Raw genomic sequence first — 17,693 nt, 5'->3', positions numbered from 1 at the left:
CGTTGCAACACTTCACTTGTGTAGCAGCAGGTGCGTGATGCTGTTGTGTTGATGTGTGCGCTGCATGCTTGTACACTTTTGTATACAAGTTGAAGGCGAGATGAACGCTCGAACACCAATGTGGATGCATGGTGAAAGGGTGCAGAAGCACACCCACCCCTTACGGCGATCCGTAGGGGAGGGGGAGAAAACCCTGCCAGATCCCAAGAACTCCTACCGGTACCATTAATAAATTGCTGTAGATGAAGTTTAATCCTTTCTCAACCTAACAACTTTTTTTTTTTTTCGCAGTTGCGATCTTAACAAATTTAATTTGCAGAGGGAGACAAGGTGAAGAAACACACACCTGAACTTTTTTAAAAAGAAGTTGTAGTACGCTAGAAATATGCATCGATCAACTCTAATAAGTATCCATCTCAGTCATGATAAGCCTCTTGCTGTAGTTGTCGAGATTCATGATATTGATACTGAGTACTCATCAGTTCAGTTATTATTGGGACACAAAACAAGAATATTGTACAATTATTCAAGTTCATGCACTTTTGATACAAAACATTACTGAATTACTATGCAAATTACAATGGTGATACATTGTACTGTATGACGATGACATGACACTGAAATATTCCAGAGTTGTAATGATCGAGAAGAAACTACAAAGATATATAGTGGTCTAGGTAGAAGGTACTATATTACAGGCACATCAAAACTTCTTCTCTTCGAGAAAACATTCAACTGTGGCTGAAAACCGCATGTTGATTCACCACTGTCATCAACTTGTTAGTTTGTTTTTTTACTCTTTGTAATGATGTGTCTGATTATCGGCCCTTCGTTCATTCATTCATTTCTGATTCTATCTGTATTTGTTTTTTTCATCTGCCAGAATTTTTCAGTATTAAGCAAACTTTTCTGATCTTAGTTTGATTGCCATATCATGTTCCTATATTCTGTCATATGAAATATGAAGTTTTGTATTTTTTGTATAAATGTTTGAACAATTTTATTGATATAAACCCAGTGTTTTGTGTAATAATGATATATTTTTTATGAATGTAATATTGATTGTTGATTTGTAACAGTGTAAATGGTAGTTTTATTATTATGATGAAAAATATGTGTGATTATGATAATGATAATTTGAATATTGTTGCAGGGAATAAGAAGAGGTTGAAGGAGGGGAAGTGAAGAAGAGGATGGTAAAGTTTATAAGGAGGGGGAAAAGAGAAGATGAAGAAGAAGAAGATGAGAAGATGAGAAAGAAGTTGATTTTTTTAGTACGGTTATTTGTATAAGCAATAATGATTAGTTATGAAAATGAGAATAGACTTGATGTTAAAAATTGTTATTGTAATATTTGTTCTTGTTTTGTTAATGGTAAAGGTTAACTTTATTGTGCAATAGCTAATATTTCTTGATGTATTTTGTATATATTTTAATGTATTCATGCTGATTCATGTAAAATGTCCGCAATTTAGCCTGCGGGCTGCAAATGGATGTTATCCAATAAATACCCTTCAATTATTTACGAGTGTTATGCCCAATGAATAGACAGATCATAATTATGACATCTGGGATTATTATCAGTGTATAGTAAAAACATACCATTGATACTCGTGGAACTTTCATAGCTTTCAAATTGTCAGATGTTTCCTGTTCTGTTCATTTCATGTTCCTCTACCAAGTAAAATCAATCTATGAACTTTTGATGGAATTTCCTTTTACATTTTGCTTGACATGAATGATTTAAAGACATTTATAGGGGTCTAGCGACCATGTGTACGAGTTATCCATCAATTACAGTGAAATCCCACTTCACCATACTCATGCGAGACAGTCCACTCAGACGAACACACACACATGATCAGGACTTGACTTTAAGGTTTTTCTCTTGCGGCCTGTTTGGGCCAGTCAAATTATTGAATTTGAAATGTTGGTGGCCAAAAAGAGATATGTAGTGGCACTAAATACTTATAAGGAAACATAACAATCTATTTTTGAATCTTAGTTGCCTGATCGGACCACCAAAAGATATGCTTTTTAAGTTGGTGGCCCAACACCAATTTTTACTGGCTTCAGGCCACCGCCAATAGTCGAGCCCTGATGATTGTCCTCACCTTTTATCTATTTTTTTTTTTTTGGGGGGGGGGGGGGGGTGGGGGACATACACGTATCAGTAACTACAAAGGCACTATGTTAATTTGGTAAAGAAATACAAGTGTAGTACAATGAACTGAACATGGAATTCTCATTAAAATCAAATTCAGTCTTCAAAAATGTTTTATTCCATGGCAACCTAATGGTTTTGCCACTCCTTGAAAAAAAAATAATGCAGCAGCAGTTTTCTAGAATGATGAATTATTCATTCATTTATTTATTATTTAAGTGTCAGACCTAGGGTCAGTCTTCAGTGGCATGAGTTTATGAACACCGAGATATAACGCAATCCAAAAAGGAAACGCTTGCAATGGATATTACAGCACAAAATTTGTGATTTCTCAGTAATGGTTTCATTTCCTTTCCACAATAGTCACTTTCAATGAATGGGAGTCAAATAAAGTAATGTAGCTACAAGGAACAAGTGACTTTTGCTTACAGATTGAGAATATAAAGCATGTAAAACAGTGTATACATTGTACATGTCTACTAGTATTTTGAAGACTGTTCACTGGACAGTGGTACATGTATATCTTTACTGCTATGTATGTGCCTCATGTTCCATTACTCTACACCCTGCAAACATGATAATTAATTCACAATCAAAGACATCAGAAGCAGAACACACAATTGTACATTTTAATACACAATGATGACACAATATTCATATCATTCCTGTTCATTCTTTCTGCCATTTATTCAAAATTTAACAATATCCATGCAGTTAGCGTATCTGTTACATCAGAAATCATTGTTCCAGACACCTGATGAGAAACTACATGCCCATAAATATTGATGCACAGTTTATGATATACAAAACAACAACACATATGGAATATTCCAGTTCTAAACTCACTGCTTGTCTTCATGCAGGCATTAGAATGAATATCAAATGACCATGCTACCCAGAATGCTACAATTCTGATGATTCTTTTTTCAATCGGTAACAGAAAAACTTAAAAATATCCCTCAAAATTTTCCAAAATGCAAAGCAGCAGTAAATCCCAGTAAATATAACCTAAAATACACTTGAGTACTACCTCATTTACTTCTTAGCATTACCAATACATAAGAAATGAAAAACAGACAACCAGGCTGACTATCTGCTATTGAGGGCAGACAAAGTTCAGAGATCAAAGTCTGATTTTTGTAGCCACAGCAAGTCAGCATGGTCAAAGCCCTTACTTAATCAAAGGCAGCAGAAAAGGGGGCTAGAGTCCCCCCCCCCCCCCCCCCCCTGCACTTGTGGCTCTTCAATAAAAGACCAAAAAATGGAAATAAAAACATGTAGAAATCCATGACTTTTTGAATGTTTTGCCAAGCACTACCACTTGACATCCCCCTCCCCCACACACACTAAAAACGTTAATACATACACGCCACATAGAGACACATCTCAAATTTCCTGTCATCTGCTCTATAAGTAAAGACTTTTATTTTCTATATATCATCCAAAATGGCAGAGAAATCAATGCTAAGATTTCTTCTTGCAAACTGTGATTTTTGACTTGAGAAGTAACACAAACAATATTGAGTGATTTGCATAATGACACTTCTGATCATCACAAATGTTTTAAAGGCATTATTTACCATTTGCTGATGAAACAAAAACCCAGCTTTAGTGCTTCAAAATACTTCTTGAAGGTAAATTTGGGATAGAAACAAGCAACAAAAAACACAAAACCACAAAAAAGGTTGTCGGTTCCAATTCGCGAAAAATGTAATGCTGCGAAAATTTCTTGCTTTATAGGGCGCGTACAGTTTTAGCCAAGACCTAACTTCATGTTGTTAACATTAATTGGTAAGGTAATGAGAAACCTCTTTATATAAAATATGAAATAGCATGTGATTCCAAGAGGAATTCACTGTTTATTTGATGAAAATTGGTTTTGAAATGGTTGAGATATCCAAAACAATGCAATCCTAATAAGAGGTGGGACCCACATTTTATTACAAATGCTTTGTTTTACTTTGTTTTTAGATGTGTCAGTCATTTCAAAACCAATTTTCATCAAATAAACTCTGAATTCCACTAAGAATGGTATGCTCTATACTACATGTATTTTACAAGTGGTTTCTTGGTATCTTGCAAAAAGTTTAAAGCTCAGTCCTCATCTCCACCAATACTATACCATCCTTTAAAGTACATGTATGCTGAATAACACAAATATTTGTCCTTAAAATTTCATTCATCATGTATGGAAGAAATGGAGACTGAAGACGGTATCAACTAGGAATATACAAGGTTAGATGTTGGTTAAGGTAGACCAAAGTTATTATGTTGTCTTGGTAACAAATTGTTTTACTTGTTCTACATGAGAGGAGTGTTTCCGAAGCTATACATACTGTAGAAGTGAAAAATGTTTGCTCGCGTGAGTAATTTTTCATGCTCTACCTGGTAAGATGACCTTAAAGGCATAATTTACCACTTCCAGATGAAACAAAAATCCAGCATTAGTGCTTCAAAATGATAACAAAATGTGGGTTAGGGATAGAAACAACCAATGTAAAAATATGAATCAGTATAATCAATGGAAAGTATTGTTAAATATACAAAATGTGAACAACAGTTATAATAAAAATGTTTCCAGACCAAGCCGTCTCCAGTCATGGTTTATTAAGAAAAATACATGTAGTAAAAGATCCTTATATTTTAAGCTTTATTGCAAAATTTTCATATGGTAGGATGTTTTGTGATACAACTGACCTACACAAATGCATCAGATGTGATATCTCGAACGTTTTTTTATATCACTGCTCCCAACAGTAAACAGGACCTTTAACATTTTTAATACTATTTTTAAGAATTTACATGCTCTTCATGAAATGTGCAAAAATTTCCACTTTTATGTGTCTCATTTTGCAATAAACCATTATCACCATCCTTCTACATATGGTATATGTCCCCAATCCTATCTGTGGAACAGATCATTTCACTACCAGCCCTGCAGCTACATTGTGTACCTTCTACTACCCTACACTTGTCATATCAGTTTTCAGTATGTGTACAAACAACATGTTGCAATGTATGACCGGTATACATAAATCATAGCTTTAATATCATAATCTACACCAATAATAGTTGTCTAGCAATCACAGGAAAGTAAAATGAAAAGGCACAAAAATCATATGAAGTTGGGGACTATTTCTAATATACAAACATACAATGATGATGAATGTGAGGTGCGACACAATATACATTTACGATGCTGTGTTTATACAGCAAACATCCAACGCACACCTTCAACTGAATTATATTTACATACACGCAGATCACTAATATACAACTTTTAAGCTTTCTACAGCGACCCCCTTTATGCCATAGTGGCACCACATTGAATCAAGTCATGCCACAAGTTCGCATTTGTCTCGCAATAAATGCCATAAAGTCTGCATATACGTCAGAATATTGTAATAAATGTATCAGTAACATCCATGACAATAATATTGTATTGCCAATTGGTAAGGGCAATTCATCTGTATCCAAATCATCTTCAGAAATCATCACAGGCAAACCTCATCATAAGGAGACAGTTGAGATCACAATAACTTTCTCATTATAAACAAATCTTGTTTAAAACAGAAAAAAAGTAAATACAGGAATCAGGAGTTTCATCAGCCTAATCCTCTCATATTCACTAAATTTTGTATCCACGTGTTTTTATAGTAGGGTTGAACTGTACAACTAATACTCACAATGACAGACTCATTATATGTGTTGCCCTTCAATTTCAAAATGATATAAAATAAAATAAACCAATCTATATACAACTAAAATATAACAGCAATAGGACAGCCAGATCTAAAATGTACAGTTGAATGGGTTAAAGCCAGAGGATATTAAAATTGCTTTTCCAATATCAGAAAGGATGACGGAAGTGTGCTTGGCTGCACAGCACAGTAAGATGTACATTAAGACATGCCAATTTTTTACAACATACTGTACATCCTCCTCTTCCTACTAGAATACTGTAAAACCAGATGTATTTTCAGGTGCATGAAATTTTCGCGAATTTGGTAGGAGCCAAGATTGGTGAAAAGTAAAATGCATGTGAAAGGTTTTGTCTATACAATGCATTGAGTGACACTGGCAATTCACTAAAGTTTCAAGCTGCAAGGAAGACTGTCAGCTCCAAATTTGTGGAAGTTTCATGCTGTGAATATTTCTGGTTTTACAGTTAATCTCCAGTTTTCAAGCAGAGACACGTCAGACATGTTTGTGATAGTTTGGATTATATGATTGCAGCAATCACAAACATGCTCTGAAGGTATCTTTTTCTATGGGTGACTGCTGAATTCACATGAATCAGCCTTCATGGAACGATCTCATTGGTATCAAGTGAGATTGGAAAATGTAGGAATATATGGGGGGGGGGGGACTCTTGTTGGATGAAGTAACTTGACATGATCTACAGTACATAGTTAGCCTTCAAAGCAAGACAGTTTGAAGGAGTCAGTTATTATTATTTTTTTTTTTACTGTTACAACAATGCTTAAAAACAAAGAAACAAACAAAAACCCAGATCAATCATGCAGGCCTTGAGTTCAGCTGCATATGTATATTATTCAATTCCCAAACCATGAAGGTGAATTTATCTTGGCATTTCTGGCTTTTTTTCACTTCATGAAGAGTACCAGTATGTTCAATGTAATCCAAGCTATTTCAGATACTCACCAGTGCAGTCATATCAGTAACATAATAGATGGCAAGGAGTACAAATAAAATGTCAGTGTGCTTAGTTACCAATCAAACTCATATCTCATCAAATGAACATGATCAATCGTAATCTCTCATAACCTATAGTACCTCATAAACACAATGTGGTTGATTATGAAGAGCAAATATGCAATCACATTCCAGAAATAGAATGTTAAATCTCTCTTATCTATTAAACCTGCTAAGGAAATTTTTAATTGAATTAAAAAGGTATCCCCCAGTAATCTGCATAATACAATTACAAAATCTCTCCTATGAAGACACAAACAGGGTTATACAAAATATACCATCATTTGTCAAACTTCTTATTACCTCTGGTTTCATCTAGATAGTGCACAGCTTTAGCTTGAGCACTCCAGTTGATTCATTTTCGAATCATGCTTCATTATGTTTCAGTTTTTTAGATACAATACAACTGAAAAAAAAAAACTTTAATGAAAACAAAGATATAGAGACCAGAAATATAATATCATGGCATGGTACAAGCATACCTGCTCTCAACACTTCAGCTTTAGATCGCTTCATGATGCAATTTGCCAATTTCCATCGCTCAACTCAAGAGGTGGTAGTACAATGTATGTAACCATCTTTCAAAGTTTTTGTGTAAGTGGTCAGTGCTTTACTTTCACATACAATTTTACGAAGATCAAAGATGGCCTGTACACATATGATTTTCCTCTAGCAGAAATGGTCATTCCCTGACCTCCAACCTAATAACCTTTGCTTATGAAACAAGAGTAAAATATTCTTACTTGCATGACATTAACCTATACTATTAAACACAAATTAACTTGCACTCCCTTTGTACCCTTGTAGGAAATGTAGAAAATGAATAAAACTAAATATGCATCACGAGGCTAATCATATGAGAATACACACAGCATGCTTTCAGGTAAAAGTATGATTCAATGTTAACATAAATCACCAAAGTGCATATCTCCACAAAATACAAATTACGTTCATGATAAAATCATAGAAACCATTTAAATAAGATTGATGAACATCAACATAATATATGGAAACATGCTCAAATATATACACAATTTCTGGCTATACAATTTTCTTCCTTGTTTTGTAGAAAAGGAAGCATCTCGCATCTTACAAGAACAAGTGTCGCCATTATCTGGATATTTCCTATATACTCTATAATCCACGTAAGTGCAACAGACATATAACTCGGTTTCAATTTCTACAAGCTCTGTGTTTGACACCAGCCTACATTCCCAACCAGGCTGGAGAGACTCAATCAAACAATCCCTGTGGTTTTTTGCTTCTGTCTTGGTGACATAGAACACCACATGCATTGACAAAAGAGAGCTCTGCTGAAGTTCCAGGTTATGATGAAAGCATACTTCCCAATCTGGATGATATTGTGGTGGACGATGTCAGAGTGCTGCAGTCTCTCACTGATACTGATTTCCTACTCATCAACAGCCATTAATTTCTGCCCAAGAACTTCTGTGCTCACTCTGCTCCACCTGAGCCAGTGAAAGAACCAGCAGAGGTCACCGACAAGCAGTAGCAGCATTTCTATCCTTTTCTGAGGTTCCATTTTGAGCCAAATCAGCCCTACATGTCTGGTTCCAAGCCCAGTTCTCGTCAATGGAGGAGGAACTGTAGATGACTCTCAGTACAGGAAAGCTTGTGATATGATGGAAGCTGCTACCTTGGCCATGGGGGACCTCCATTCCAGATGTCTGATGTGCTAACAGTTCTCTATTCTGATTCCTGAACCTCATGACTTGTATAGGTTTCCTCCCTTGCCAACCTTTCCACTCTTCAGCTTTGCTTTCAAATTGTGCAGGAAAATCCTATTGCCTCTGGCTTACTATCAAGTGCCAATTGAAGTTCTTGCTGATGGTTAGGAAGCGATGATTCACCACTCTCAGCTGCAGTGAGATGGCTCTTCAATGGTATTTGCTTTCCTACTGGATCTAGTCTGTATGTTTGGGTCTTTGCTATTGCTACCAGGGCACCAGTTTTTCTTCTCATGGGTGGGTGTCTCTTTGGCTCAGTGTACAGTGTCTCGTGAGAATTGATGTAAGCTTCTACCTCTACCAGGGGAAACTCTGTTTGTGATGCTTGATGCGCTTGAACTTTCTTTTCCACTTCATGAGCTGTACTTGAGGCCTCCTGACTTGTTCCCATCTTGTTTTGATCTTGTTTACTTTCCAATGCATTTACTTTGACATCTCCAAACAAGTAAGATTGTGTGCTGATATGTCTTCTGAAGCTATCTTCTGAAACAGAGATTTCATTCAGTACAGATTCAGGCTCAGTGTATAAAATCTTGTTTGATTCGACATAAGCTTCAACTTCCTTCAGTGAACCCAGTGTTTGAGTTGAGTGATTTTTTCTTGCCCTATTCTCCAACATCTTCCCCTTCCGCGGTGCATGAATGTCTCTATATGTTTGTGTCTTTGCTATTGCTACCAGAGCACGTTTTTTTCTTCTAATGCATGGACGTCTCTTTGGCTCAGTGTACAGCGTCCTGTGAGAATTGATGTAAGCTTCTACTTCTACCACAGGAAACTCTGTTTGTGATGCTTGATGAGTTCGAACTTTCTTTTCCACTTCATGAGCCGTACTTGTGGCCTCCTGACCTGTCCCAATCTTGTTTTGACCTTGTTTACTTTCCGGTGCATTTACTTTGACATCTCCAAACAAGTAAGATTGTGTGGTGATCTGTTTTCTGAAGCTATCTTCTGAAACACAGATGTCATTCAGTTCATTATCAGGCTCAGTGTATAAAATCTTGTTTGATTTGACATAAGCTTGGACTTCCTTCAGTGAACCCAGTGTTTGAAGTGAGTGATTTTTTCTTGCCCTGTTCTTCTGCCTCTTCCCCTTCCGCGGTGCATGAATGTCTCTGTATGTTTGTGTCTTTGCTATTGCTACCAGAGCATCTTTTTTTCTTCTAATGAGTGGACGACTCTTTGGCTCAGTGTACAGTGTCCTGTGAGACTTGATATACGCTTCTACCTCTGCCAGGGGTAACTCTGTTTGTGATGCTTGATGGGTTTGAACTTTCTTTTCCACTTCATGAGCTGTACTTGTGGCCTCCTGACCTGTCCCAATCTTGTTTTGATCTTGTTTACTTTCCGGTGCATTTACTTTGACATCTCCAAACACGTAAGTTTGTGTGCTGATATGTCTTCTGAAGCTATCTTCTAAAACACAGATGTCATTCAATTCACAATCAGGCTCGGTGTATAAAATCTTGTTTGATTGGACATAAGCTTCAACTTCTTTCAGGGCACCCAGTGTTTGATTTGAGCGATCTTTTCTTGCCCCATTCTCCAACATCTTCCCCTTTGGCAGTTCAAGAATCTCTCTGTATGTTTGGGTCTTTGCTATTGCTACCAGGGCACCAGTTTTTCTTCTCATGGGTGGGTGTCTCTTTGGTTCAGTGTACAGTGTCTCGTGAGACTTGATGTAAGCTTCTACCTCTACCAGGGGAAACTCTGTTTGTGATGATTGCTCCACTTGAATTTTCTTTTCCACTTCACTAGCTGTACTTGTGGTCTCCTGACCAATCTTGTTTTGATCTTGTTTGCTTTCAAGGGCATTTACTTTGAACTCATCAAACAGGTAAGTTTGTGTGCTGATATGTCTTCTGAAGCTATCTCCTGAGACACAGATGCCATTCAGTACATTACTAGGCTCAGAGTATAACATCTTGTTCGATTGGACATAAGCTTGGACTTCTTTCAAAGCACCCACTGTTTGAGTTGAGCGATGTTTTCTTGCCCTGTTCACCCAAATCTTCCTTTTTGACAGGAGTTCATGTAGTTCATGCCGAGGCGGAGAGAAGTTTCGAGCTTGGGTCTGAAAATGCGCTCTGTTGCCACTGCTGCTTGACTGGGCAGCTGCAGATTTGACACTCGGTTCACAGTAATTTTCTTCCTTGGAGTTCACATGGGCGTGAACTTCCACGAAGGCTGAGTTTGTCTGTGAAGAGCTGCTGCATTCTCCAGTGTGGCAATCCAACTTGCCAGGTGATGAAAACGGACCAGCCATCTGATTGTGGTTTTTCATCCCCATCTGTACCCTTTTGGCCGTCCGCAATGGGCTAAAATTGTAAGTCTGTGTTTTCGTGCACACTTGAACTTCATTAGTGTCTTGAGATGGTTTCATGATCAATGTTTCAGTGGGTGCTTCTGTCTGGGAACTGGTAATCTGCAAGTCAGCATATGCATCTGACGCTGTTGTTGACAGGGGTTTGAAACACAAACCAAGGTCATCATCAGTTTCCCCTTTCACAGCAGAAGGACACCAAGAGCAGGTTTCGAGCCTTCTACAAATTTTTTTCTTCCTTTTGTACCAGCTTTCTCTGGATATTCCATTTCCAACCCAATCCAGCTGTCTCAAATTTGACACATCTGCATCCTCGCTCATGATCTGCTGTTGTGATTCTCTCAACCGGTGTAAAACTTCTTCTCCCGACAGACCCAGTGCTGTTATCTTTTGTTTAGCTGGTGGTGACGTCCAAGGCCTTCTCTCATGCGAGACAGTGTTTGCCCTTTTGCGTTTCCTTGCTGACTGAGCTGGCTGTACGTGCTCCGAACATGACTTTATCCTGTGCTTCATGTCTGTGACTGACTGAGAAACTGGCTGAGCTGAATCCCACTTCATCTTACTGCAGTTCCTGGTAATTCTGTCATCGGAAGAGCACAACATCTCCAAGTCACTCTTTGCCTCCTTCCATGTGAGGTCACACCTCCAAGACAGGAGAGCATTAAGCTTAGAAGTGTATCTCCTGCGTTCACAAGAAGATGGCATACCATTCCTATTCTCTGCCTCTGTACAATTCACACTTTCTCCTTCCGCAGCAAGTTCATTCACTGAAGCAAGAACATTCTGGCTACCCATCCCTGATATGGAGCTCTCTTGCTTTACCCCATATATTTTTCTAGTGCTTCTGGTCAATCTACTCTCAGACTGACACAACATTGCAATTTCGGTCTTGGTCTCTTTCCAGATGTCTTCTCTCTCCCAAGAACGCAGCGACGTCAACTCCCTACCAGGTTTTTCATGATTTACCACTTTACTGCCAGGTGTTTGTTGGAGGTGAACTACTCTTGACTTGTCCTCCCCATCAGAAGACTTGCCAGTGGGTGAGCGATCCCCTTTCTGGGTTGCCAGTGCAGAAATAATATCATTCCCTTTTGATTTCAGTAGCTCTGTGTCAGCTTGTTTGCCAGCTTCGGTTTGCAGCATACTTGAGTATGTCTCCCCAAAGTTTGGAAATGATATTTCATCATCGCAGTCAGCCATATCAGATGTTTCATTCCCACTAACACAGTGATGACTCTCACTTGCAGAAAGCGATTCAGCTTCCCTCAGCCCATCTGACATGCCACATGTATGGCTGGCTTCAACCTCTTTAACTTTTGGAACATGCTTTGGCCATTCTCCTGGCTGTGCTGTGTCATGTGCAGTGAGTGCATTATCAGCATCCACATCCTCAGGAATGTCTGAACATTTGACATCTGAAATGCTTGTCACAGCCTTCTCCTCCGGTGACTCTGAAAAACAATGATTACTTGGAATGATGGTACATGTGGCATGCCTTTTTGATTCAGAGCAGCATGTCTGAGGCGTTTCTTGATTCAGTACAACTCCTTTCCTGCTGTCTCTTTCATATTTATCCAACACTTCAGGAATAGATTCTGCTTCATTACCGCGACAAACCATATGTTTAGGATCCATAGTTCCTAGTCGATATGATGCTCGATTCAGTTTTCGCTTATGAGACAAATGCCTTGACGAGCTCACAAGTTCAGCATTTCCCCCTCCATCCTTCTGAGACGCACTTCTCATTGTTCTCCCACATCTGTGGAGAAGGTCACTGAGATCTCCCTTGGCTTCCTTCCAGGTACCAACATCTTTCACAGAGCGGATGCGGGACCAGAGTCGGCGGTGTTTTGAGCTTTTTAGTACCGGGGCAGGTATTCTGTCTGCATCTTCCAAAGGTTTCCCCAACACGCTCGTGGCAGCCTGGGCACAGGAAGGTTGCCAGCTATCATGCTGAAACACATCTTGAGAAGAAAGGGCTGTATGTCTACCATCTGAATTTGCTCCATTGATGATATGACCTGAAACTTGATTTCTCAGTGTCGGTTCACCTTCCTGCCATGTACTATGAGTTGTTCTTTCCCCTGCATGAGGTAGGAAGGCAAGGTCTGCTCTTAGCTCTCTCTGGGGGTTTTCATCTTCACTAGAAATTATGTCACTCTGTGTCTGTTCCTCTTCTTCTTGAATTTCATTTGGAACTTTCTCCAAGGACCTAGTGATTGGAATTGAGGTAGACTGTGCCAGCACTAAACTTTCTTGTACACTTTTGTGCATAGTACTAGCAGGGTCAGAGTGTAATAAGCTAGAACTTTCCTTTTCCTTTTCCTTCTCCTGCAAAGCATCACTCTGTGACTGACCAAGACTTTGGTCACTCTTCTGCACATTCCTCAGAACTGTGCCATCAACTTGACATGCATGTTCAAGGTCACGACTGGCTTGTTTACAAATGTTGTCAACTGTAGTGGATGCCGTGGCATTCAAGTCTACAACTTCATTTGGCACATCGACAGATGAGTTTGTCTGCAAGCAAGGGGCTGAGGGTATTGCCTGTTTGGAACAAATGGCTTCTGATACAGACAGGCCATTTGGCCTTTCATAATTTTTGCCATCATATCCTGAACACGAGTTGTGACCTTGTTCAGTTGATACACCTGCTGATGTCCACTGCTGGCAGTCGGTGCAGCGACTCACAGTAGATGGTGGCACTTCAGCACTGCCTCTCTTCCTTGATGCACCCTCTGGGATTCCAGCAGTTTTGGTTTTGTGACAAACATACAAAGATCTTGACCACTTGTCATTCAGAGATGTGAGTAGAGGAGATGCTTTATGTGAAGGAAATTGACCCACTCCATCTCTTGCTTTCCATTTTGCTGATGACTCTTCACTTTTCACCTTTGTCAGAGCACTCCTAGTTGCTCTGCCATCAAATTTGAACAGATGAAGGAGATCCTCTTTGGCCTCCTTCCAGCTTTTGTCGTCTTTCCACTCAGTGATTTCAGAGATCTCTAGCTTTCCCGGGCGCGGCTGCTTTTTTGAAACCACCGACAATATTTGCGCCTTCACATCATTTGCCATTTCTTCTAAACATTTGGAACTTGGAGAGATGGTGGGCAACTCTGCTGGATCGAGACCACAGCCTGAAGTTCTGCCACTGTCCTCAGACTCCTCGGTGACTCCTTGCAATCGTTTCCCCATGGAAAACCCGCGTGAAGAGGAAAGTTTCGTGTATGACTTGCCAGAGGACATCTTCGAACGAAACTTTTGGTGCATTTTACTGCCACAATTCATGCTCTTGGAAGCTGTGCTGGCTGTTTTTGTTAAGGTAATGGACGATTCGCCAGCTTTTACAGCTGCATCCCTCACTCCAGAAACACCTCTTGCCGGAAATTCAGATGGTCTGGGTTTCGATGGGGAATCACACGCATCTAGATCCAACTTCCTAGCTTTCTTACTCTTCCCTTTGTGTGCCCTGCTACAACTGGATGCTGGCGTCAGGGATGGCATACTCACATCATAGCAGAAATTCTTTGGTGGTGTCTCAAGAGCCACATAGCACTCCAACTTTGGCAGCAGTTCCCTGTACTTACTCGTGTAGGCTTCTCTTGAACTGCCCGGCCGTGATTCATCCGCTCCATACGTTGGAGAGAGCGACACCTTGGGAAACTTCATTGGCCGCTTTGGTGTGGACTTTGGAGAGCTTCTCGAGGATGACTGGTTGGTTGTTACAGGAGACAGGGTAGGGCAAACTGATGTGCTGAGACGTTTCTTCTTGAGGGGACGCGGTGTTGTAGGAGGTGGCCGAGGACGCTTTCCCTGGAGTCGAATGGCTGACCTGGCTCTTGCTCCCCCACCCACTGAAGGTGTCTTCTGCTGTGTATCTGGAGTTCTGGCACTCTTCTTGTTAGCCCTTTCCTGCGCAGACTGGTTTTGTTGCATAAAGCCTGTACAAAATCCAGCAAAAATAACACTGTTTTGACATTCACATGTCTAACTCTGCACTAGTCATAAGCTACTTTTGTCAAAGATTTCTTTTTGCATACCATAAACATTTGTGAGTTATATCATGATATTGTACACAACTTTTATGGGAAGTGGCAAGCAGTACGTTATCACAGACTGTTGGCGATTTGCATAGACATTACTGAAATAGTTCCATCAAATTCAGCATTGTGAACCTATAGCAATCTTATTATCTCCGCTCTAAATAGACCATAAATGGATCATCATCACAAGCCAGTTATGCCATCATATGAAAAGGTTTCACATCAACATTGACATACAAGTAAGTTTTTGTTGATTCTATTTACTTTACAGCAATGTGGCATACACTGAAATCAGGAACTCGCCACTAATGCTGCAGGTGTGCACCAAAATACAAAGTCCCGTAATTGCCTTCAACTGATATACATGTTCACTGGAGTGATATGACAGATTTCTGAAGGATTTTCAGGTGTTGTGAGTGAGCACATTCATTTCCAAACTCACTACTCAGAAATCAGTAATCACGACTATGCTCCTGTCACATGAAAGGAAGGTGACTCTTAATGTGAAGTTGGGTACAGACACCCCCATAACACATGCTCGCTTACTGACTAATCATTACTTTGTTGACGTACACACACATACACATACACAATACACACAGTGCAGGGTGCTACAAAATTTCTTTTTTTTTTTGCCACTTACCCAATCAGGTAAGCAAATTTTCAAATTGTTGCAGAACACTTGCCCGAACATGAATTTTACTTGCCCAAAACGAAAATTAAAGAATGAAATATAAGAAAACAACTTATCAAAAATTGCTTTTAAGTCAAGGGCTTAAAAAACACAATTAGTTGAATAAACAGTACACACGCTTAAACATACTGGTGTTGCATTACACTACAGACTGTGTCGGAAAGTTGCTGAAATGAAATTAAAGTGCATTGCATCACTAAACACTTCATGGGTTTGTGCGGGGGGGGGGGGATGAAAAAAAATGGTGTCAAAAAGTTTTTTTCTTGCTTGATTTGGCCAAGCATCTTTTCTCATTGTTCCAAAGCACTTGCCCGTCTTTGATTTCACTAGTCCCAGGCAACCGGACAAGTGCATATGTAGCACCCTGCCACACATATTGTGGTGATCTCCATTCTGACATCATTCAAAATACAACAAAACACACACACACACACAAACACACACACACACAACAGATCTTGTTTTAAAAATTGTGACCACTGACCTTTGGTGAATAGAGATGTGCAGTCCTTGCATGCCCAGTCATCGAGGGCAGTCACAAGACCTCCGCATGCCAAATGACAGCCAGCTGACCCACACAGGTCACAGAGAACAATCTCCCACTTCCTGTAACATTCAAGAAGTACAGCAAATTCACTACTCATCATTAAAGCTTCGATACTGGATTAAAACACTTTGCCATATTTTCAATATGTTTGGACATACCGAACTCATTCACAAATACCCCATTTTCAGCATGTCACTCAGAACGTTTCCCACATATTCATGACATCTTGAAAGTAGTGATGGCTTGTCACTGCACCAGCTAAAATTTCCTCGTGGACCACTGCAAGGTTTTTAACTATCCAAGATGAATGTTGGCAGCAACATGGGGATGGACAAGTCCGAAAACTGCAAAGAGATGGGGGAACTTCTTACCCCGACTGGGTGCTGTGCTCTCTTCCTTTTGGGCACCTGCACTTGTCCACGTCACACCGGTTGTGTCTCTCGTACAGCTCCCTGTAGGCGTCCAGTCCATACTCCCACTCTGCATCCCTGCACACATCAGAGAACAGAAAGAAAATCAGCTTCTCAACACAACATGGGCAGCAGGGATGGCGCACAGCGGGGGCAACAAGCCAGTACTGAATGTTTGTGATCCATCTACATGGGCACTACTTGCAAGCACACTGGAATACAGTTTGCCTTTTGCCTAATGCCTGAATTGCATACGTACAGAAAATAAGTAAGTTTGATCATTCGACAATGAAACCTGGGATCATCAAGAAAGCCTTGTCAGACAGTTTATTGGAAGATTAAATGATTAATTTAAAGCTTCCACAAGAGCCATCCCTTAAGTTATGTAGGGCAGAACACAATGCATTATCAAAAATCATGCTCATCTTCAAATCATATAAAATTCCGTTGTGTCGTTGAATCTTGCTTTTTCCTTTTGCACGTGTGTGCGATTTTCCGAGTCAGGTTTTGCAGTCAATAAACGCAACCTTTCAAATCACTATGCATTAAAAGATCACCATTCTAATGGCTAAAACTTTAACTTAATCGTATATAGAGTGTCTGATAGTGGGTGCAAAGTATTACATTATTATGAGCAGATCATGGATAAATATATGCACTGTAACATGATTACTTTTCTGGAATGTGTAAAGTATTACATTATTATGAGCAGATCATGGATAAATATATGCACTGTAACATGATTACTTTTCTGGTATGTGTATGCCGAATTTCCTCATCTCCTCCTGAAATTCATTCTCGTTGTTGCAAATGGCACAGCGGAAGAAGTAGCCAGCACTCAGAGCTTGTTTCTGGGGAAAAAAGAGGTAGAAATAAGATGTCACAAGACAATCTAACCCCAACGATTTAGCATAAATTCGCAATTATTTTCAATGATATCTGACACAAATTTCAACAATAAAGACTCCAGGGAAAACATAAAATGCAATCACAATGGAATAGAACCCTATATCAAATATGTGAATCATACGGTACTTTCTTGGATCACTCT

General features: G+C 39.5%; 1 protein-coding gene across 1 annotated transcript in view; it reads right to left on the bottom strand.

The window, feature by feature from the left end:
* LOC139739809 (uncharacterized) overlaps nucleotides 1-17,693 on the bottom strand; it is a 28,306-nt gene that overhangs the window by 455 nt on the left and 10,158 nt on the right. Inside the window, exons 7-10 of the mRNA XM_071650403.1 lie at nucleotides 17,390-17,493; nucleotides 16,604-16,720; nucleotides 16,170-16,291; nucleotides 10,163-14,889 (exon numbers count right to left, since the gene is read on the bottom strand). Of these exons, the coding sequence (XP_071506504.1) occupies nucleotides 10,163-14,889; nucleotides 16,170-16,291; nucleotides 16,604-16,720; nucleotides 17,390-17,493 (5,070 nt within the window). The remainder of the gene's footprint in view (nucleotides 1-10,162; nucleotides 14,890-16,169; nucleotides 16,292-16,603; nucleotides 16,721-17,389; nucleotides 17,494-17,693) is intronic.

Source organism: Diadema antillarum, unplaced genomic scaffold (genome assembly GCF_040938485.1).
Source record: "Diadema antillarum isolate AM-2024a unplaced genomic scaffold, OU_Dant_1.0 seq00000819_RagTag, whole genome shotgun sequence".
Taxonomy (NCBI): Eukaryota; Metazoa; Echinodermata; class Echinoidea; order Diadematoida; family Diadematidae; genus Diadema; species Diadema antillarum.
Note: the sequence above shows the minus strand (reverse complement) of the source record. Positions and strands in the feature narration are given on the sequence as shown.